Here is a 24,637-nt window from a genome sequence, read left to right as displayed (position 1 = left end):
GTGTTTTCAAAGAATGTTAATATAATTATTTAATATTTAAGTATCTAATAGTTAAGCAAAAAGTAGGAAGCTCTGTCAATTTACCATTTAAATGATTAGAAATTTACCACTAAAATGATTAGAAAATACACAAATACAAATTATAAGAAAATAATAGGTCTAAATTTTTATTTTTATATTTTCTAATTCTCTATATTTGTTAAATGCAGTAGTCAATTTATGCATGCCCACTAATAATGTAATCCTTGTTTTAGTATTAATAATTCAAGTACTTTGGATTAAAACACTTAGGAAAAATAGGTTACCACAACTATTTACTAAAGACTTCATGAAGAAAACACATGCTAAAGTCTTTAATCTTAAACATGCTGCTCACTTCATAGGATTTTAAGTGTCTCAAAATATTAAAATATTTAATAAAGTATTTAAAAACTACATTATGGATGGGGAAAATCTCAAGGAGTTTCACCTTAAAATGAAGAGCTGTAAGCAATTAATGGATGCCAAGGGAGAAAGAATCAGTTTTCTCCAGGGACTTCCTGAGAAGTTATGTAACACTAAGTGGGCAGCTCCATACACAGTTATCCAGTAGTACCACTGAATGGACTCAGTGCATTTTACATATATGTGTATATCTATAAATGTATGCATGTATATGTAACAATAATAATAAAGGAAGGGGACAGGAAATTGCAGAGAGACATGGGAGGAGTTGGAGGGCAACTGGGAGGGAAATGGTGTGAAGATTATACTCATGTAATTTCACAAAAAACTATTAAAAAGTAAAATAAATAAATAAATAAATATATAAATAACAAATAAAAATTACCCAATATAGGCCAGAATGCTGAAACTTGCATTTCTTCATTTGCTTTAAATATTCAATGCCATAATAAAGGGTAAAAGACCCTGTGGTAACTAACACATTACCTTTGACACTGCTGTTATCATCCACATGGCTTGCTGAGGATAGGCCACAAACACCTTTGCTATTATTTCCATCAAGACACTAAAAACCTCAGAATGTGAATGACAGATTCGAGAGATCAATTGTGAAAAAGCAGTCAAAAACTGATATGGAGCTAACCGATTTGTGTGCTCTGTGAGAACACCATTAATTTTAAGCAAATCATTTCGCATTTGCACACGATCAGAACGGCTACCTAAAAAAAAAAAATCAGTTTAAGTAGCAGTAAAAATAAAAGTATGTTGATTCATTTCACAGAAAACAATTGTGTTAACAACAGCTTTGCAAAACATCCTCCTCATGCTAACAGCTAGATCTCTTTGTAAAATGGTAGATGTCTCTGTTCAAGTAGGAGCCACTAGTAGTTTATTATCCATTGGTATTTTTAGGGTAAATTAGGCTTAAACTAACATCTTTTTTTTTTCTTTTTTTGGGGGGGGAGGGTCTTTTTGAAACAAGGTCTTCCTGTAGCCCCAACTGGCCTGGAACTCACTTTGTATACCAGGCTGGCCTCTGCCTCCCCTCTTGGGTGCTGGGATTAAAGGTGTATACCACCACACCCAGCTTAAACTAAGATCTTTCAATGTATCTGGTCCATCAAAAAATGATCACAATATTACTTGAAAGTCCTGATTTGTAACTACTTTAAAAGCTGATGATCTATCCTTCCTTCTTTTTTCACATTTAGTTTCTTATTCACATTATAATATTTTAATTATCAAATTAATTTCCAGTTTTAGTGAATGAGATTGAGAAGCCAAATGTTACTTTATACCAATGTTATGATTCTTCCTAGTGCCTTAATGTGTTTACCCAAAGAGTTATACCTTTTTCCCATTCGTATGCCTTAGCACCAAAATCAAGCCATAGTGATAACATTCGTGGCATTGACTGGTATATGAACTGATTTCCATACTGTAGAGATCTGAAATTATATAAACAAAAATGACTATTAGCACAGAGCTCTTTTTTATGTTATAGGAACAATAATTTACAGACTTAGACTACTACTTCAGTTAGGTATAGCCTTCTGACAAAAACTATGGTATCATCTACCTGTGTCTATCTGTCCTTAAATTCATTATGTGGCTGAGGACGATCGTAAAATGATCCTCCTGCTTCTACTTCCTGAGTGCTGGGATAACAGGATGCTGGCCACATTGCACAGTTTATTTGGTACTGTGGGTCAAATTCAGGGCTTTATGCATTCTAGGCACACATTCTACCAACTGGGTAATGTCCCTAGCCATTAATACTATGTATGGTATTGACGCATCTTCCTAGTACAGGTTACTTTTGACTCTTTTCATATTTTCCTACTAAAGACCTCAGTTAGCCTATACCAAAAAATTATACATGTTCTGAGTTGGTCACAGTCTTGCCAATAGTTCTGTCAAAACAGTTCTTACAATCTGTACCTTCTTTTGCAGTCCCTTGGCCATAAGCTTTGGTCAGGTCCAACTGTTCCATTTCTAGGAAATTACAATTCTATACTTATTTCCTTCAACAAACTCTGGACTAACATTCTTGGAATTCTAGTTATATCATACCTCCCCCCCTTTGCTCAAAGTACAAATCAGCAACCTATAAATTAAGGCTATATGAATGACTGCAAAATTCAAATATCCACAACCTTGTAACTCTGCAATTTTCCCATTTTAGTCTCTCACTCACTACAGAACCTTCATCATGTCCAATTTCCTTACCATTCTTTTCTTGTTATTCATTTTGGGTTTTGGTATTTGAGACATGATCTCATTCCATATCTGGGCTGTCCTCAAACCCACAGTGATGCTTCCACCTCTCAGGTGCTAGGACTACAGGCATTAGTGAACCCAGCTTAACTTCCTAATCAAACCACACACCCTATTGTTTCAAGTGTGTGAAAAGTTTTTAACATTCTCCTTAATGGAAACCAATTTGAGGCCAGGATATCAGTTTATTTCATTCAAAGTATTTTCTTCAATGTGGTAAAGAGACATAACGGGCTGGAGAGATGGCTCAATGGTTAAGAGCACTGGTTTGCTCTTGCAGAAAACCTGGGTTAAAATCCCAGCACCCACATGGTGGCTAACAACCATCTGTAACTCCAGTTCCAGGGGCTCTGACACCCTCTTCTGACTTTCTCAGGGAATTGCACAACACAGATGCACTGACACACATGCAAGCAATACACTCCGCACAAAAAATAAAAATGAGAAAATATTTTAATTTAAAAATATTTTTTGTCTTTTTAAGACAGGGTCTCCCTGTAGCCCCAGGTGGCATGGAACCATATTGACCAGGCTGACCTTGAACTCACAAGGATCTACCTGTCTCTGCCTTCTGGGTGCTGGGATTAAAGGTGTGAGCAACCACACCTGGCAAGAAAATATTTTTAAATAGCTATAAAGAAAATATTTTTAAATAGATATAATAAAGTTTACTATCCTCATCACTATTTTCCTTTGAAATGCTAAGGAATCAAATCCAGGGCCTTACACATGCTAGGCAAGTGCTCTGCCACTGAGCTACATATGAGGCCTCTATCCTTACTATTAAAAAAAAAGAAATTCAATTGCTATTGTGAGTGTATGTGGGAGGGGGTCAGGCATGTGTGGAGGTCTAAAGACAAGTTGTGGGAGTCATTTCTCCTTTTACATGTGGGACATGGGCTGTCAGGCTTGGAGACATGAGCTTGTCCAGCCTGAGCCATTTTATAGGCACAAAAGTTATCTCAGTTTGCACTCTCAATCACAATGTGAGATAACATGAGAGGTTCTATTTTTGTGATACTTAGAATCAAACCTATAGCTTTGCACATGTTAGGCAGGTAGTCTACCAGTGAATTGCATCCCCAATCCAATCCTTACACCCCTCACTTTTCAAATATTTTTAAAAATTCATTTCATGAGTAATGTGTGTGTGTATGTCTTTATCTTGTACCTGAAATTAGAGGAAAGGCTTTGAACTTTTGACCATTCAGTATGAAGTTACCTTTGAGTCTATTTTATATGGTCTTGACTATGTTGAGCACATGCTTCATCCTTGGGGTAAATTCTATTTGTCATGGTGACTGTGACTCTTTTAATGTTTTACTGAATTCTGTTCACTAGTATACCTTCATGAGACATACCAGAGTTCTGTATGTGCAGTGCAACACAAAGAAATACACTTTTTTTCTTGATTTAATTTTTTTTTAATTAAAAAAAAATTTTTTTGGTCTTTTTGAGACAGGGTCTCCCTGTAGTCCCAGCTGGCCTAGAACTTGCTATGTAGACCAGGCTGGTCTCGAACTCAGAGATAACCCCTGCCTCTGCCTCCCAAGTACTGGGATTAAAGGGATGTACCACCACACCCAGCTGTCTTGATTTTTTTTTTTTCTTTTCTGAAGCTGAGGACCAAACTCAGGGCCTTATGCTTGTTAGGCAAGTGCTCTACCATCGAGCTAAATCCCCAACCCCTTGATTTTTTTTTTTAATTTTATGTGTATCAGTGTTATGCCCACACGTGTGTAGGTGCACTTGTGTCCTGCAGTGCCTTTAGAAGACAGAAGAGGGCATTGAATCTCTTGGAATTGGAGTTATAAATGGTTGCTAATCACCATGCGGGTGCTGGGATTTGAACCTGGGTCTCCTGCAAAAGCAACCGATGTTCTTAACCACTGAGCCATCTCTTTAGCCTCCCCCCCCATTTTTTTTTCTTTATAGCTGATACACAAATACTTTTAAAACCATGAAGCCAATAGACTGAGGTTTTACTACAGAATTACATGAAGTATATGACTTTTAGATGGATCTACTTCACTTCTGATATCTTGCAAGTATCAGAAAGGTTTTATTTCTATTCCCCCCAGGGGAAGAGCAAACATAGTCCCCTGACCACTGATAGGTAAAAATGTTGGTGAGAGAGCGCGAGCACGGATGGAGGATGAGGCACCGAGGCACAGATGGAATTCTCAGCAGGATACAGCTTTATTTCGCACAGGACACGTTTCCCTCAGGGAAGGGAAAAATGTCAGGGAAGGGCAGGGGAGGGAAAGATGTCAGCCCATGGACTGTGACCTGGGACTTTATACATGGGGTAAGCTTTAGGGTGTAGAAGGGGGGGAATGTTTGGGGGAGAAATCAGGGAGGGGGAAGCAGGAAAAGCAGGTAGGATTAGGGTCTGGAAGTGTTTACTTTTTCCCTCTTAAGAGAAAAGCTGTTGTGATAAACAACTTCTAAAATCTCTGGTTAACAGGTAGAATCTGCTTATCTTATCTTTGGAGATCAGAGGAAAAGCAGGCTGCTTCTCAGCAGAGTTTGTTTCCCTTGACTTCAAAGGTCAAGGTGCTTGTCAGCTCAGTTCCCTTTTTCGGGCTCCAAAGTCTGTAGGTCCCTGTTGGGGAGGGGGGAAGCTGCTGCTGTTTGGAACCCTAACAACCACCACAAATTTCATGCAATTGGAGAAATCACAGAGTTTAGCACATCTAGGGTGTAATAGAAGAGTCTCACCCTAGGAAAACTAACTTCATGATATTGGTATCTCCTTTGCTAGGTATTTTTAAAAAATATTTGTATCATTCCTTTTGATATCTGCTCATACATTCTATTAAGTGCAAGTGCCTGTCGGAGACAGGCTTGGCCTAGGTTGAAAGTCTTATTGACAGCCATACAGCAGGCCTGAGGCAACGCCTTGTGACATTTTGCTCCCATTGGCAGATCATGAGACTGATGCCTAGAGCTCACTACTCCCTAATCACCACCCTTGGAATCAAGGTATCCTACTTGCTGTACTGTGATAGGATGCTAAACCTCTTATGCTAATAAGGTATCCTACTTGCTGTGCTGTGATTGGACCACTATCCCTATATAAGCTTGTGCCTTCCTGCAATAAAGCAGATCTGTGTCACTGAACCTGGTCTCCTGATTCTGAATGCGGTGAAGCTGGTGCTGACTCCTTACCAGCCCTGGGGTCCGGACCAGACGACTGATCAGAGGAACTAAGAGAGCAGAAGAGCAGCCACAGCTGGAGGAGAGCAGGCACAGCCGGAGACCACAGTTACCTAAATGTTTTCTATACTTAAGATTTTATTCCCTAATTAAACTATAGCTCCTTGAGAACAAACATTGATACTTAATCAGGATTAACATAGTTATTCAGGGTAAATTCAATTATTCAAATGAATACATCTCAATAGCTAGTTTGTACTTTAGTAGTTCAGATAGAAATTAGCTGTGGAAGCTTAGAGTAGTGCTACACATCTGATAATCCCAGCATTTAGGAGGCTAGAGTAGGCAGACTGAGTTGCCAGCTTGGGCTATGTAGGTAAGATCTCATCACAAAGAAACAAACAAAATCATCAATAACAAAACAGTAACAACCAAAAGACAGAAATGGGCTCTAAAGTAGCCTTCCTTCCCTTGAAGTTAAGAAATAATAATTAAGTACATTCTATATTCTAAGGTACTTAATGTATAAGTGATTATATTTTTTAAAGGTATCATTCATCATTCAGTTTAGAAAAGAAAATTCATTTAAAATTATCCTGTTTTCTGATTTCATTTCAAAGTGCCAACAAGTCAGGAATTCTCCCTTAATTATAAGCCAAGAAGAATACCAATAACTGGACCGGGCATGATGGTGCATTCCTTTAATCCCAGCACTCACGGGGCAAAGGCAGGCAGATTTCTGAGAGATCGAGATAAGCCTGGTCTATATAGTGAATTCCAGGCCAGTTGGGGTACAGGAAGACCCTGTCTCAAAAATAAAAAGAATACAAACAAAAGAATACTGATATTACTGGGAATAATGGTGTATGCCTTGAATCCCAGCATTCAGGAGGCAGAGGCAAGAAGATTGTTGTGAGTTCAAGGCCAATCTTGAACATAATGAGACTCTGTCTCAAAAAATATATGTAAACTAATACAAGTTATAATTATTAATAAGGAAACTAATAAAATTGGGTCTAGAGCTTACAAAATTTGAAAATAAAATAGGAAAATAAAATTTGGCTAAATCCTACCCTAATACTGCTATGGGATAGATAAATATTGTCTCAATTTTTTAAAATACATAACTAATAAGTAATAATACCTGAAAATTGAGAATTTTAATAGAATTGCTGTTAAGCAAGATACAGTTCAGTAGAAAGCAATAATACATGAATATAATAAGGAAAACTATAAAATGTCATGATTACTTCTTATAAATTAGTAATTTATGAAACATAATTATACATGACACAGTATGCTATTTTAGTATAATACATATACCAGAATATGAAAAGTTATATTTCAACCTGTAATCCCACCACAGGATAAGGATTAGGATTTCAAGTTCACCCTTAGCTACATAGTGAATTTGAGGCAAGCCTGGGCTACATAATACCCCATCTCAAAAAACAAAACAAAAAGTTGCATTTCGCCTGATGCCTTGTTTAAGAATAAACTTCTGCCAGGTATGGTGGTGTATGCCTGAATCCCAGCACTCAGGAGGCTGAGGCAGAGGATTATGGGTTCAAGACAATTCTGAGCTACAGAATGAGACTATCTCAAAATGGAAATGAACAAATAAGCTCTTTCTTTAGTCTAACTTCAAAATCATTTTCCTATATGCTACTTCTTATAGGATTTGACTAGGAGAAATATTCAATTACCACTAAATTTAACCATTATATATTATATTGTGTTTAGGGTCTCCTGAAATTTAATAGATACGGACTTGAGGGATGAGGTTCTGAGCCACTGGTTCCACTGTCTCAGACTCTTGATGCTTGTATTATAGGTGTCAGGCACTATGTCCAGCAAATAATGAATTAAAAACAAAAAACTTTGAACATGCTAGACAAGTGTTCTACCATCTGAAGTCCAGTACTACTGATTTTTAAAGAATGTATACATATACACTTTTTCCACTAAAGGTCAATTAAGTCAGTAGAATAAATCCATGCATGGTAAAACAGTGAACACCCTGAATATGCTAAAATATATGGCAACATTCATCCAGTTTTTTTTCTAAACATGCAGTTATTATACTTACTTTCCAAAATGAAGGACTATATACCGGATGAGATCACCTTGCTTTTCCATTTTGTTGTCTGTTACCATGGGCATCAGTTTGTCATAGTACTTGGCAAGGTAGAAATGCCCATCTTCCCACTCTGGCAGGAACAAAGTCACATCCTATGAAAGAGTCATAGGACACTCACCTAAGCAAATCTCTTATTACACTAGAAAGAAAAGTACTACTAGGTGATTAAAACTCAAAAGCATGCAGCATACAATAGTTTGCTACATAGGATTGCATGAGAACAATATTCTCAAATGTATCCTTTCTGCTTGTGATTAACATTTGAGTCACTTCCAATATGAAATCTAGATATAATGATGTAATAAACATTGCTGCCAGGTATGGCAGATTTCACCTGTAAGTCAGCACACAAGAAGCCGAGGCAGAAGGATATGGTAAGTTTGAGACAAGCATAGGCTACATAATGAGTTCAAAGATACTCTAGCTATAGAGTAAAACCTCTATAATTAAAAAAAAAAAAAAAAGGAGTGGAATGATACATGTAGGCCAAGTATGTTTTTAATTTTTTTAATATTTATTTTATGTGTATGCATGTATTGCCTGCATGTAGGTAAGTGCACCCGTGTCGTGCAATGCCCACGGAGGACAGAAAAGGCTGTCAGATTCCCTGGGATTGGAATTGCAGACAGTTGCCATGTGGGTGCTGGGATTCAAACATGGGTCTTCTACAAGAACAGCCAGTGTTCTTAACTGCTGAGCCATCTCTCCAGCCCCATGTTTTTAAATTTTTTATTTTTCATTTAAATAGTTATTTTAGGTGCTAGAGAGATGGCTCAGTGGTTCAGAGCACTGGCTGCTATTGCAGAGGACCAGGGTTTGGTTCCCAGCACCCACATGGTAGCTAAGAGCCATCCATAACTCTAGTTCCAGGGGATCCAGTGTCCTCTTCTGGCCCCCTGGGGCATTGCACACATATGGTACACATATAAATGCAGGTAAAACACTCATGCATATAAAATAAAAATAAAAGAAATAAGAATTTTCAAAAAGTTAGTTTATTTTTTGTCCTTGGGCCTCTTAGAAGACTGGTCTGTATCAAAGTCCAGAAATGTCAAAAGTATTTAAGAGCTCTTATCTAATCCCTAAATTTTAAAGGTTACCTCTTAAGAGGGGGTAAATATTAGAGCAACATATAGCCCCATAAGTTCTCATGAAACCTGGGTTTACTCTTTCAAGCCCCTGAATCCACCTGATGGGCATGCACCTTCAGTCTTACTAAGTACATGACTACAGAACAGCTAGAATGGGACTCTCACCATGGAGACATGTGCACACTAGTCCATGTTCTGCCCCAGGTTTATCTCTATAGCAGAGGGAAAGGGCAGAAACATTTCATCTTAACCCAGGTCTCTCAAGGGCCAAGAGAAATCATGCTGCCATCCTTGTAGAAACAGACATTATAGGCTCTGCTGCCTTGAATGCCACCACCCTAGCCATGGGTAATAAAAAATTTAGGCTTCTGGGGCTGGAGAGATGGCTCAGGGGTTAAGAGCACTGACTGTTCTTGCAGAAGACCTGGGTTTGAATCCCAGTACCCACATGACAGCTAACAACTGTCTGCACCTCCAGTTCTAGGGGATCCGACAGCCTCTTCTGTTCTCTGTGGGCATTGCAGGATATGGGTGCACTTACCTACATGCAGCCAATACACACACACATATAAAATAAAACTAAGTGTTATTAGCAAAAACAATGAGTCTTTCTGTAAGAAACAATATATTTTAAAATGAAATGGAAATCTTTTTAAAGGTTAAAAACTAATTCAATTTTATGTCTTACAGGGTACTGAGCTCAATATTGTATACCTGTATTAATTCAACTGTGAACCTAAAAATTTTATAGCCACTTTTGAAAGAGATGTATCTTTGCTCTGGAAATTGTTATTGAGTATGTTAAAGCTGTAATGAAATGCTTCTTCTAAAAAATTTTAAAAAATATTTAAAACAACTTTAGGCTTCTAAGCTCTCAGATAGATGGCCATTGATCAGTTGGAGAGACAGGTTAAGTCCTTAACTAAAATAGTGCTATAGAACAGAAGGGGGATAGACCTACTACTGTTCCTAAAGAAAGATGGCTCACAGATGACCTTAGGGGAGGTTTGCTGTTTCTACATCAATAATTCAGGTGTAATTGAGTTTTACTGGGCCTCTGGTAATATTTCTCTTAGCCTTTACAGTGGGCCAATGCCTCCTAAAATGTCTAACCAGATAGCTCAAGAGGCATCCAAATGCCATCAGAATTACAGTTCTGAAGACCCAGTATGAGGCTCAAAATCAAAACAAGTCAAATATTTGACTTATGTCCCAGAGCCAGTGGGGAATGTAATACCCTGAGTGCCTCTATTTTGTGTAAGTTTAACTAGTCGATCATCGGTCAGAGGACTACCTCTAGGAAGGTGGGTCATGCTAAATAGATGGGTAGAATACCTACTGTGTTAAAGAGATAGTGAGATTTTCTGCCTGGGATCCTGTTTACTGGTGCAGGACTTCCTAGCTACAGCCATTTGGTTAGGGAAGTGTAATTTCCCTTTTTCTTCTTCATGCCTTTCTTACTAAACATACTTTCTTTAAAGGCTTTGGGCTGCCCCTAGCATCTTGCATTTCTTTACTATTTCTCTAAAGCTTATTTCTCCAAGCGAGGCAGGCTCTATGGCTTTTCTTTCTTTCTTCCTACTATTCACCTCCTCAAGATTACCAGCTCGCCTGCCCTGACGATTTCATTTTCTTTAAAATTCTAATAAAATTGTAAAGCTTAAAAAAAAAAAAGTTATTTTATTTTTAATCATGTATTGTGTGTGTCTCTGGATGGGTATGTGCACATGTGACTCCAAGTGCCCTTGGAGGCTGGGAAAAGGCATCAGAGTCTATGGAACTTGAATCGCGTGCTGTTGTGAACTGCCATATTGGTACCCAACAACCTGAGCTCGATTCCTAGGACCCATATGGTGGAAGGATCTTGAGAACTGACTCTTGCAAGTAGTCCCTTGACCTCTTGCACACACATATGCGCGCGCACGCACACACACACACACAAATTGAATAAATAAAGGCAATTAAATTTTTTTTAATTACATTTGGGTTTTTTTTTCTTTCTTTTTTTTTTTTTTCCTTTTTTGAGACAGGGTCACCCTGCAGCCCCAGCTGACCTGGAACTCACTACGTAGACCAGGCTGGCCTTGAATTCTCAGAGATCTACCTGCCTTTGCCTCTCAAGTGCTGGGATTAAAGGCATGAACCACCACACACAGCATATATTTGAGTAATTTAAAAAATAGAATTGAGATATAATACATAAGCAGTTAAGTTCACTATTTTGGGTGTGTATACATAAACGTGTTAATGTATATACATGTGCATGTGAAAGCTAGAGGTTGATGTTGGGCAATCTCCTCAATTGTTCTCAACTTAATTTTTTGAGACAGTCTCTCTCTGAAGCTGATTAGGCTAGATTGGCAGGTCAAGTTCCAGGGATCCGCCTGGGGATCCAGCTCTGAGATTATAGACGCTGGCTGGCAAGTCCAGCTTTTTTTTATTTAAATTTTTGGATTTTTGAGACAGGGTGTTCCCATAGCCCCTGCTGGCTTAGAACACGCTATATTGAGCATTCTGGCCTCAATCTCACAGAGATTCACCTGCCTCTGCCTTCCTAGTGCTGGGATGAGTTCAGCTTTTTGAGACAGGTCTCATATAGTCCAGGTTGGTGAAAGAAGTGGCAAAGGCAGAGGATGACCTTCAATTCTTGATCCTACACTTTCACCTATGGAATGCCAGGATTACAGGTCTGTTTGTCACCACCCCAGTTTACGTAACACATGGTGCTTAAGATTTAACTCAAGACCTCTTTCATGCTAGGCCAAATATCAATACTTGGATTTTTTACATGGGTACTGGGGATCCAACTCAGATCCCTACTTATGCTTGCATAACAACTCCCTTGCTATCTGAATCATGTTCCTGGCCCCAGACTCACACTTTTATAAAAAAAAAAAAATTAAAAAAAAAAGTTTGTGTGTGTGTGTGTAGGCCACATGTGCATGGGTATGCATAGAGGCCAGATGAGGGTTTTGGATTCTCCTGGAGTAGAGGTTATAGGTGGTTGTGAGCCACCTCATGTGGGTGCTGGGACCTGAACTCACTCAGGTCCTGGGAAGAGCAGCAAGTACTTTTAACTGCTGAGTTCTCTCTCCAACCCCAAATTCACTTTTTAAAGTATTTTTTAAAAAATATATATTTTTTTGGTCTTTTTGAGACAGGGTCTCCCTGTAGCCCCAGCTGTCTTGGAACTCACTATGTAGACCAGGCTGGCCTTGAACTCACAGAGATCTGCCTGCCTCTGCCTCCCAAGTGCTGGGATTAAAGGCTGGCACCACCATGCCCAGCCATATTTTAAATTTTTATGTGTATGTGTGTACTGTCTGCACGTAGGTAAGTGCACCCGTGTTGTGCAATGCCCACAGAGGACAGAAGAGGCTATCAAATCCCCTGGACCTGGAGTTACAGACAGTTGTTAGCTGCCATGTGGGTGCTGGGATTCAAACCTGGGTCTTCTGCAAGAACAGCCAGTGTTCTTAACTGCTGAGCCATTTCTTCAGCCCCTTATTTTTTTTTGAATTATATTCAGATTTGAAAAACCATCAGTGCCAAATATCTTAGAACATTGTAATCACCACTTTAAACAAAACATAAATTACAACATCCACAAAACCCTTTACCAATTGGTTATTATTTCCTACCCCAACTCCTTGTTGCTGACAACCATTCATCTACTTTATCAACTTTTATGAATTTTATAATAAAAGTTCTAGGTATTTTTAAATTCTTATTTTAAGTATTTTCATATGACTGGGAGGTTTATCTCTTATAGTATCATCTTGTAAGCTTTAATTCCTGGTAAGGAAGCTATATAGTTTTGGTTTTTTTGAGACAGGGTCTCCTTGTAGCCCCAGCTGTCCTGGAACTCACTATGTAGACCAGGCTGGCCTTGAACTCACAGAGATCTGCCTGCCTCTGCCTCCCGAGTGCTGGGATTAAAGGCGTGCACCACCACGCCCTGACTGCAGCTATATAGTTTTTATAAAAAAATTTTCAGGAATTGGGGATGCTGCTCAGTTAGTTGGTAGATTACTTGCTTAGCCTGCACATGGCTCAGTTCTGTCCTCAGTAGTGCATAAAACTGGGTGGTGGTGCACACCTCTAATCCCACTACTTGGCAGAGGAAGGTAGAAATTAGAATTTCAAGGTCATCCTTGAATACACAGCAAGTTACAGGCCATGAGCTCCTGTCTTGAAACCAAAAACAAATAAACAGACTCAGATATAGTTAACTTTGGATAGGAAGGTGAGAATATTATTGTGACGAGGAGAGCTGTAGAGTGCTAATCATAGTATTTCATGACCTGGTGGCTGGTTTTATGAATTTATTTGTGTGGCAGCAATTTTTAACCTGGGTGGTGGTTTCATGATTGTATTTATTGTGACAGTTTCATATACTTATGATCTATATTCATAAAAAAGTCAGTTTTCCTGAGTACTATTATACAAATCCTCCTCTACATAGACTTTAAAAATAATTTTATCCAGTTCAGAAAAAAAAGGTATTCATTATGCTTCTAAAGGAAATTGCATTGTACATATACGTACCTTATATTTTTTCATAATTGCATTGCTTTCAAAGTTAGCTGTTTCTTCCATAAATCGGCCAACTAGAAGTGTAGCTCGACCATGGATTAACATGTGCTTACTCTCAGTTGGGGATTTATTTTCAGGAAAACATAATTCAACACCTTTTTGAAGAACAATAAGTGCCTGATGAACATCACCCTATAAGGAAAAAGGAAATTAAGTGGCCTTTTAACTTAAGAATATATTCCTGTTTTGTGAAAAACAAAATTATTTGCATTAAACATGCTTAGGTACAAATTTGTTTATAATTTCATGTTTATCTCTCATTCTTTCTTATTACAGGAAAGTTCTAAGAAGGAAGCATTGATTCATTTCACGTAGAACTCTTATAATCATTCATTTTACTCATTAATTTTATTATTAAATTCAGGGAACTGAAGACATATGTAGATGATTTAGAAAAAACAATCATAAATAAATTAAAGTCTCTGGCTTAAAAAGTTCACCGTTAGCTGGATGTGGTGGTTTTTGTATACGATAATTCCTAGCACTAGGGAGATAGTAGGAACCACAACTTCAAGGTCAGATTTGGCTACATAGTAAAACCTTATCTCAACAAATAAGTGAACAAACAAAAAGAAATAATAAAACAAAAGAAGTTCTCAATGAAGACAAGAAACTAACTAAACTATGTAAAACACCAACATGTTTAAGTGCTATAATGCAGAAATACAGATGGGTATTTTAAAAGATAGAGGAAAGAGTTTTCCCCCTTCCCCAAATCTACCTGAAGATACAGGAAAGTGAAAGAGAACACCAAGAAAGGTGGGGGAAAATCTGAATTGGATCTTAAATAATGAGTAAAAAATTTTCTGGCACATGAGTTAGTGAAGGACATTTTAGATAAGAGAAAAATTTCTCTTATTTAGGTGAAAACAAAGTACAGATAGTTTTTGACATATGGTGTTTTTCACTTACAATTTTTCATGCAAAGCCCAGCAGATTCATTAAAAACCATAATTTTAAAATTTCATTTTATGTACATGTGGGCTTGAGTGTATGTATGTGCACCACATGAGTGCAGGTGCCTATGAAGGTTAGAAGAGGGCATTGGATTCCCTGGGACTAGAGTTACAGATGGTTGTTAGCCACCTGATGTGAGTGTTGGGAAAAAAAAAACCTAGGTCCTCTGCAAGGGCAGCAAGTGCTTTTAACTGTTAAGTCATCTCTTTGGTCCCAGAAATAATAACTTCTAATATTTTGGAGGGTAAGGTTTGAGAAGGGGTCTTAGAATATAACTCTGGCTGGTCTGGAACTCCTTAACTAGACCAGGCTGGCCTGGAATTTGTGGTGATCTTCCTGTCTCTGCCTCCTGAGTACAATAATTGCAGTCCTGTGCCACCATACCAGGCAGAAACTATACTTTAAATTCTGATCTTTTACCAAGTAGGCAATGTGCTATTTACTTGAAATGCTAGGCAGTGGTAGGAAGCCACGATTCCAAGTCTACCTGGGATTGTGAAAGGAAACAATTGATACTCAAGAGTGTACACAGTCCTCCTCATCTGCAAGGGGTATATTCCAAGATCTCCAAAGGATGCCTCAAACTGAAGAGTAAAAAATCTTATATACAGGCATGGCGGCACATGCCTTTAATCCCAGCACCTGGGAGGTAGAGGCAGGCAGACTCTGTGAGATTGAGGCCAGCCTGGTCTACACAGTGAGCTCTAGCCCTGTTTCAAAAAGACAAAAAATAAATTAAAAAAAAATTTTTTTTGGTCTTTTTCAAGAAAACATATAGGTACTTGTACCCAGTTTAATTGCTGCTCAACTGTAACTTGAGAAAGAAATCCAGATTTGAAAGATAGCCTGCCTCTGCCTCCCAAGTGCTGGGACTACAGGCATGTGCTACCACTCCCGGCTTATAAATAAAAAATTATTTAAAGTCCTATATAAGCTGTGTGCGTTCAAGGCCAGCCTGGTCTACATAGTGAGTTCCAGGTCGGCTGGGGCTACAGGGAGACCCTGTCTCAAAAAACCAAAAAAAAAAAAAAAAAAGTCCTATATATACAGGCTTTTCTCATGCATACATGCCCATGGTAAAGTTTAATTTATAAATAAGGCAAAATAAGAGATTAATAGCTAGTAATAAAACAATTAGAACCATATACTGTAATAAAAGTTATTTAAGATTTATGAATCAATTATTTACGGGATTTTCCATCTAATGTTTACAGATAATAGGTTGACCTCAGGTATCTGAAAGCAGGGAAAGAAAAATTGAAGATAAGAGGGAAGGGCTACTTTAGTTTAATATTGTGTTGCTTAGCTATGATGTTTGGTAGGTTAGGTGTATAAATGTACTTCTGACTTAAGATATTTTCAAGTTATGATGAATTTGTTGGGATGTAACTCCATCATAAGTTAAGAAGCAGCAGTAACCTTGTTTTAGATGAAGTCTAAAACATTTGTGAGACATGGACAAATGAAGCCAAAGAGATAGGACAGCCCTCAACTAGAAAGGGTGGAGTGTGTTTTCTAGAGTTCACACTTAATTTAAAGGTATAGAGACTATTTTGAAGACGTATTATGTTTCACTGTGCATTTTGGAAAGGTCACAGACTACAGAAATATACATAGAAATTGTGAGATCCTTAAAAAAGTTGTGAATATTGATAGAGGCTATAAATACTGGCATGAGTTAAAACAGGAAAAATAAGACAGATGATTTAAGAAACATTTCTAGGGTCTGGAGAGATGATCAGCAATTTAAGAGCACTTGCTGCTCTTACAGAGGTTCTGGGTTTGGTTTCTTATCATTCACACGGCAGCTAACAATTACCTTTAACTTCAGTGGATCCAACACCCTCTTCTGGTCTCTGTGGGCACCAGGCACACATGTGGTACACATATGTAATGCAGGCAAAGCACTCATATACATAAAATATTAAAGCTGGGCATGGTGGTGCACACCTTTAATCCCAGTACTAGGGAGACAGAGGCAGGTGAATCTCTTACGAGATTGAGGTCAGCTTGGTCTACACAAGGAGTTCCAGGTCAGCTGGGGCTAGGAGACCCTATCTCCTATCTCCTGTTTATTGTTTTTTTGACAGGGTCTCCCTAGTCATAGCCCACCTGTAAGTCACGATGTGAACCAGGATAGCCTTGACCTTTCAGAAATCCACCTGCCTATTCCTCCTGAGGGCTAGGAATTAAAGACACATGGCACCATGCCCAGCAAAAACTTAAAAAACTTTTAAAAAAGGAAACATTTCTAAGGTTAAAGAGCAAAGATTTAGCCTTCAATTGGATGTGAAAAGCAAGTGAGGAGAGAATTTAAGATAAAGCCCAGACTTGTTTTAGATGAGCAGATAAAGGTAAGGCTTGTTCAGAAAAATAGGCAACATGAGAAGAGAAACACGTATTATTAGATAACAAACTGCATTTTGAGCATATTGAAGTTAAGCAATACAAAGACTAGCAATAGCTCATAAAATGACCAGGTATCAACTAACATAGGCTCAATTATCGCTTTCCCCATTGGTCCAGGAAACATCTCCCCTATCTTCTTCTCTTAGTCACCACAGGTTTTTACAATCACATATGGCATCAACTATAGCTGCCAAATATCATTTTCAGAACATGCTATGCCTACTATTAATTCTAATCTATCGATGAACATGAAGAAATATGTAACAGCCATTTAAATATGGGAAGTAAAATTTCTGTGTAATTCAGACTCTGAAAAATTCCTGTTTCTATTGCTTTAATCTGGGAACTGATGGGAACCTCTGTTCTGAAGCTACACCCTTCCTGACATGTGATGACATAGTGTACCTTGCCAGTAATACTGGCAAGACCACACAGAACTATTTGTTTCCCAAAGATTTAAATAAAAGTGTTATGATCACTTATGAAATAAATATTGAGGATCTACTATGCACAACCTCTATACCCACAGAAGATAAAAATAAAGTAAGAATTGGTCATTTTCCTCAAGAAATATGTAGGACAGATGAAAACTTAAAAAAAAAAACTATACTTTCAGACTTAAATAGAAAGATATTTGAAGACTGTTGTATAGAAGGAATAGTCTCCTAGACTACGGAATATTATGAAGAAAATTGACAAGGATTAAAAAAAAAAGTTCTGAATCTGGACTAAGGTTTTCTCAATTGGACCTTGGCAAGAAGCACATAACTGCCAAGAGAATATTTTCTGATGACATTCCCTTGGCCACTACCTTGGACCAGAGCCACTTTGCCCTTTCCACATAGAGTTCGGCGAGCCGTGATTCTCCTGCATTAAGGAGCGCATTGTAGGCTGTCTGGTGGTGCCCAGCCTTCCTGGCTACTCTGGCACTCTGTAGCCAGCATTCTCCAAGCATTTCGTTGTAATCTGGTCTAAAGAAATGTAATAAAACATGAAAGAAAAAGAACGTTTGTAAATATATTCAATAACTGAACTAAAATATCTCTTCCCAACACAGAACCTTCTCAATGTACTAATTCAAAGTGATGGATGGCTAATTTGGTATGGTATGGTATGGTTAAATAATACCACTGGGTCTGAATTTTTTATTGTGTTCCATTCGCATCTCATAAATCTATGTGATTTATTGTTGCTTTTTGTTTTTGAGATGCTGGAGATCAAATCCACGGTCTAACATTTGATAAGCAGGAACTCTACTACTGAGTAATATTCCCAACTTAAGGCTTTATTATTGACTTATACTGGTATACTCCCGCCCCCCTCCAAGATATGTTTGGTACATTAAAAAATAGAAGGAGGGGCTGGAGAGATGGCTTAGTGGGTTAAGAGCACTGGCTGTTCTTGCAGAGACTGGGGTTTGAATCCTAGCACCCACATGATGGCTAACAACTGTCTGTAACTCCAATACCCTCTGTCCTCCATAGGCACTGCATGACATGGGTGCACTTATATACATGTAGGCATAACACTTATAGATAAAATAAAAATAAATAAATTTAGAAAAATAGAAAGGAAAAAGGCATATAAAATTGTTTTGTTTTTTCTTTTTTTGGAAACAGGGTCCTGGTATAAAGTCCAGGCTGGCCTGAAATCTACGATGATCCTTCTGTCTAAGCCACCAAAATGCTGGGATCACAGGTATGAAACACCATTTTCAGCTGTAAAACTGATTCTTACAATCTAGTGAATTCCTGAGAACTGAAAACAGGAAATGTAGATGAAAGATGGAAAACTAAAAAAGAAAAAATACTCCCCAAAAGAGTATAAACATAATACTAAGTTTAAAACAACTGACATTTCAAAAAAATAAGAGTATGAAAAACCTTTTGTTGAGGCTTAATAAAGCCCTCCGAAGGGCCAGGATGGGCTCCTTGGCTCTGTAGGAATTCTGGGTCATTTCCAGTCGAGCTGCCCAGTTCAGAGAGTCTTCATTACAATTGTCACCTGAAGACTGGTGAAAAAGTGGTTTGATGCTATGTTCCAACTCACACAACATGTGCAATCTGAAGACAGAACATGTCAAATTATCATATTCAATCTTATTAATCTCATATATAGAGTATACACTTTAGATCAGGTATGAAAAACCTAATATGATAGATCCTCCTGTTAACATATATTCTTGCTATATAAACAGCAACAGGAATATAAAATGGTATCCCCAAAATACCTCACAATAAATTCATATCCTCGTTGGTAAGAGCCTCTTTCAAAGCTTGCAGCTGAAAGAGGTACAATCTGTTCTGTTCTCACGAGTTTCAATGTGTCATAGAAAGCTGTGATATCTCTTTTTTTAGCTGATAATAGTAGCTGTCCCAGTCTAACACTCCAGGTTGTAGACTTCCCATCTGAAAAACAGGTCATGAAATGCTATGATAAACGGGTCTAAGAGCCAGCTTTATTGTAGCTGGTAAAATGGTCAGCAGAAATACTGACCAGATAGTTTCATTCTACTTCAAACAACTAAAAAGGTAATCATAAAAAAGATGAGATAAATGTTGCTAAATTATTTAAATTGAAAATGCTTGTAGCAAATTAAAGCTGCTTATACTTTAAAAAGTAATTTTACCAGCTGCCAAATAGTTTTCCACCAAATCCCACTGTGAGAGTTTCCAAGCTGCTTCTACTCTGTATGTGTTCAATTCGTCTGTCCATTCAGACCTAGTAAGAGAAACACAGATCAACTACATCTTAATTTATTTAAATTTAAAGTAGCATTTACATTTTATCTCAAGTTTAAATATTTTATTTATTATATTTACACTATATTGTATTGTATTTTGTAGTTAGATATAAAATAATTATCCAAAAGCAACCAAGAAAACTGTAATCTTTCCATTGTCCAAGAGTATTTTCCACTAATTATTTTTAACTTCAAGATAAAAATTTTTGATTGATTTATTTTTATTTTATGTATATGAGTGTTTTGTCTGCCTGTATGTAAGTGCACCCATGTCTTGCAGAGCCCAGGGAGGCCAGAAGAGGGCATCAGATCCCCTGGAACTGGAGTTAAAGATGTTTGTTGGCTGCCATGTGGGTGCTGGGAATTGAACCAGGGTCCTCTGGAAAAGCAGCCAGTGCTCTTAACTGCTGAGCCATCTCTCCAGCTCCTCTTGTTTGTTTTGTTTTGTTCTTTTTTCTTCTCTTCTTTTTTTAACCTTTTTTTATTTTTTGTCTTTTTGAAGCAGGGCCTCCTTGTAGCCCCAGCTGTCCTGGAACTCACTATGTAGACCAGGCTGGCCTTGAAGTCACAGAGATCCTCCTGCCTCTGCCTCCCAAGTGCTGGGACTACAGGCGTGCACCACCACACCCGGCTCCAGCTTCTTTTTTTAACTTTTAAAAAATTATGTTTAATTAATTTAGTATGTGTGTGTTTCACAGTGCACATATGAAGGTCAAAGCACAATTTGCTGGAATTGGTTCTGTCCTTCTACCTGTGGGTACTAGAGATCAAACCCATGTTGTCAGGCTTGGCAGTAGATGTCTTTACCCACTAAGCCACCTCACTGGCCCCTCTACTAATTATTTCTGATAGAGCTCTTTAAAAATAATATTCCTTAACAAAATAAATCATATCATATACTAGAAGAGAGTTAGTTGCCAAATAATAACACAACCTTTTAGAAAATTATCTGTATGTTTAACTTAAAGATTATAGAAGAAACAGCCAATTCAACAGATGAATTCAGAGAAAAGCACTTCAAAAAACTTCGGCTTTTTGGTGCAGGTCATGGACAGTTGAGGGCTACATAGGATACTCAAAAATTTTATTTAATCTGTATGCGTGTATTGCCTGCATGTAGGTAAGTGCACTGTGTCGTACAATGCCCGCGGAGGTCAGAAGCTGTGGGATCCCCTGGGACTGGAGTTACGGACAGTTGTTAGCTGCCATGTGGGTGCTGGGATTCGAACCCCGGTCTTCTGTAAGAACAACCAGTGTTCTTAACTGCTGAGCCATCTCTCTGGCCCCTATTAACCCATATTTTTAAAAAGAATCAGATTATATGTTACCCATATTGGCCCTGAACTCTTGGGCTTAAGCCTTCCTCTTCCCTCAGCCTCCTGATTAACTGTAATGCAGGTATGTGTCAGCCATACCCAATTAGTAGGCTATTTTCTTCCATGGATTCTACTTGGGTGACACTAGGATGAACAGTGATATTTTGGGTTATGACTGCATAGATTTTTTTCATGCTTTTATTAACATTTGAATATCAGCTATATGTTAGGTTCTAGACTATAAAACTTTTTTTTCGATTTAATTATCTAATGACATCACATAAAGACACAAACATACCTATATTATAAATTAAAATAAAACCCAAAAAACAACATAACACTTGGGCTGGGCTGGGCACAATATCCTTAAATGCCCACCTTGATCTTCCTGCAGCAAAAATACAAAGAAAATTTGACAAATAACCTATCAATTTTTAGTTTTAAAGGTCCAAAACCAGGGCTAGGGTACCTTAGTTGGCAGAGTGCTAGCCTAGCATACATAGGACCCTGGGTTCATATAAACCTGGTTATTATTGTGCACACCCACCACACCCATAATCCCAGCACTTGAAAGGTGAAAGCAAGAAAATCAGAAGTTCAAGGTCATCCTTGGCTACATAGTGAGTTTTGAGGCCAGCTGGAGCTATAATGATATCATGTCTCAAAACAGCCCCTCCCCCCAATCTAAAAATAGCAATATATTAAGTTTATGCCAATTACTAAACATTAATGCTACCAAAACCAGTTTAGAATAAGGATTAAAGAAGTATAACAGTTCACTGTTTTGTTTGTTTTTTGGAGGCAGGGTCTCCCTGTAGCTCTAGCTGGCCTGGAACTCTCTAGGTAGACCAGGCTGGTCTCAATCTCACAGGGATCTGCCTACCTCTGCCACCTAAATGCTGAGATTAAAGGCATGTGCTACCACACCTAGCCAACATTTAAATTTTAAAAGTCTAACTTTGAATAACTTTAAAAACTTGCTTCAGATGCCAAAATATCAACATTTCAGGATAAAAACCACTCACAAAGTTCTGTCCTGTACCTCCACCTCCAGCACAGAAAGCAACTGGTATTAATGTTATAGTCAGAGCTCTGATGAAGTCTAAAAAAGTATTCATATGAGTCAATCATACCTTAACAGGTGAGCTCTGAAAAGTTCCTGCCTTAAAGAAAAATCTAATTTACATATGACTCCAGGTAAAATGACTCTTTGGGTAAAAGATAAACTATGAAGTGGTAGATAGACTTATTAAAAACTAGAAAAAGGGCTGGCAAGATGGTTCAGTGGGTAAAGGCATTTGCTGTGCAAGTCTGGCGCCCAAGTTTGACCCCTGGAACCAACATAAAGGTAGGAGAGAACAGATTCCATAAAACTGTCCTCTGTCTTCCACACATGCAGCATGACCCCTCTCCCCCATCATACTTCACCTACACTAATAATAATAAACACTAGTGGTAGAGAGATGGCTCTGCAGTTAAACGTACTGGCTGCTCTTGCAGAACCCAGGTTCAGTTCCCAGCACCCACATGGTGGCTAACAGCTGTCCTTAACTCCAGTTCCAGGGGATCCAATACCCTCTTTTGGTCTCTGCAGGCACCAGGTATGCAGATGACTGGCTATTGGGAAGTCACGGGATCTATATTTGAGTATGGACTTTCCAGTGCAATCATAAATGGGGGACACACTCTTCTGTATATAAACCCTGACCCTATGCTGTTAGCAAGCCCAACAAACTAGTTAGGATTAAAAAAAAAAAAAGAAAGAAAAGAACAGAGGTAATGGAAACCTTCATTATTCCACCAAAGTTGACCAGGTGTTCGCAAATTCTTTGTTCTTTGATTTTTTTTTTCTTTTTTGGTCTTTTGGGACAGGGCCTCCCTGTGACCCCAGCTGGCTTAGAGCTTGTGGATGGACTGGACTGGCCTCGAGCTCACAGAAATCTGCTGGGCTCTGCCTCTCAAGTGCTGGGATCAAGGATGTGTGTTACTATGCCTGGCTTTAGTCTGTGATTTCTTATCCCTACTTTTCCACCCTTAAACTTCATTTTATAAATATTTTATGTACCCTGCTTTTTTTTTCTGGAAAAAAGTGTTAAAAATTGCCTCTCTTTGGAATAAAAAAAAATTCTTAAAAAAAAAAAAAAGAATGAATGGCAAAAAACCTTTCTTTTTTTTTTGGTCTTTTTGAGACACGGTCTTCCTATAGCTCCAGCTGCCCTGGAACTCACTATGTAGACTAGGCTGGCTTTGAACTCAAAGAGATCCATCTGCCTCACCCTCCCAAGTGCTGGGATTAAAGGCGTCTGCCACTAGGCCATTTCTCAAAAAAAAAAAAAAAAAAAAAAAAAAAAAAAGGAGAAAAAATTTTGGTGCTTATCTCCAAAACATATAAAACATTTCATTTTTTTGTATACATTAATCCAATATATTCAGAAATCAAAACACTCCTACTTACAGTAATGAAAGAAAATTATTCTTTAATAAATTACCTGTTAGCATGCACTCCATTCACCTGAGTAATTACAGTAGAAAGCTGACCAAGACCTAGCATGGACTTCACTACACCATGATAATGGATGATCTAGAAATTTAAAAATATTTAAGACAGTAATTATAACTTCAAATATTCTTGGTTAATAGGAATACTTTAACTGGTATTCATTAAAAATATTGTTTGCCTGCTTGTGTGTACTTTTCTTAGTTTAACTATTAATTTGCTGGCAGTACCTACTACCAATGTCCTAGCATATTGAAAGTAATGGGAAAAAATTACAGAAAATCTAAAAATAATTTCAGATTGAATTTATTATATTTTCCCAGATTTGTTCCAACTTTTGGCCCAAATCAAATACAGAATGTAAAAGTATTCAATATCTTTAATATCTTGTTAAAGATTATCTGTCATAAGTCAAAGGTTATATCATTGGTATAGATTTTGGGCTAGTACTACCATGGTTAGTGTTAATTGTGAATTTTATAGGATCTAGAATCATCTAGAAGGCAATCCTCCAGGCTTTTTGTGAGGGATTATTTATCCTACAGACATTCCTGTGAGGGATTATGTTGATTAGGCTAATGGAGATGGCAGTAGTAGCACCATTCTCTGGGCTTAGGTCCTGGTCTATACAAAAAGGGGAAAGCTAGTTAACCACATTCACTGCTCTCAAGCAGTGTACATGTGATGTGAGCAGCTGCTTCAAGATCCTGGTGCCCTGACCTCTGTGCCATCATGGACTGTACTCTGGAACTGTGAGCTAAAATAAACCCTTCCTTTGGGTTTTTGTCAGGAAGAGAAACTAATGCAGTAACTAACAAGTTAAATAGCACTATGTAATGCTCTTTAAAATTGAAACAAGATAGTAAATAAATATTATAATAAATAAAGGTCTTGGCTGAGTGTGGTGGCACACATCTTTTGCACTTGGGAGGCAGAGGCAGGCAGATCTTTGTGAGTTCAAGGCCAGCCTGGTCTACATAGTGAGTTCCAGGATAGCTGGGGCTACAG

The 24,637-nt window shown here is 38.0% G+C and overlaps 1 protein-coding gene and 1 pseudogene across 1 annotated transcript in view; both read right to left on the bottom strand.

The window, feature by feature from the left end:
* Atr (ATR serine/threonine kinase) overlaps window positions 1–24,637 on the bottom strand; it is a 133,903-nt gene that overhangs the window by 23,101 nt on the left and 86,165 nt on the right. The window contains exons 31-39 of the mRNA XM_008856344.3: window positions 23,622–23,713; window positions 19,703–19,794; window positions 19,304–19,481; window positions 18,957–19,136; window positions 17,885–18,044; window positions 13,660–13,839; window positions 7,970–8,112; window positions 1,795–1,892; window positions 931–1,163 (exon numbers count right to left, since the gene is read on the bottom strand). Of these exons, the coding sequence (XP_008854566.1) occupies window positions 931–1,163; window positions 1,795–1,892; window positions 7,970–8,112; window positions 13,660–13,839; window positions 17,885–18,044; window positions 18,957–19,136; window positions 19,304–19,481; window positions 19,703–19,794; window positions 23,622–23,713 (1,356 nt within the window). The remainder of the gene's footprint in view (window positions 1–930; window positions 1,164–1,794; window positions 1,893–7,969; window positions 8,113–13,659; window positions 13,840–17,884; window positions 18,045–18,956; window positions 19,137–19,303; window positions 19,482–19,702; window positions 19,795–23,621; window positions 23,714–24,637) is intronic.
* LOC115068150 lies at window positions 5,351–5,493 on the bottom strand (annotated as a pseudogene).

Source organism: Nannospalax galili, unplaced genomic scaffold (assembly GCF_000622305.1).
Source record: "Nannospalax galili isolate Female #2095 unplaced genomic scaffold, S.galili_v1.0 scaffold708, whole genome shotgun sequence".
Taxonomy (NCBI): domain Eukaryota; kingdom Metazoa; phylum Chordata; class Mammalia; order Rodentia; family Spalacidae; genus Nannospalax; species Nannospalax galili.
This window is presented reverse-complemented; position numbering and strand designations above follow the sequence as displayed.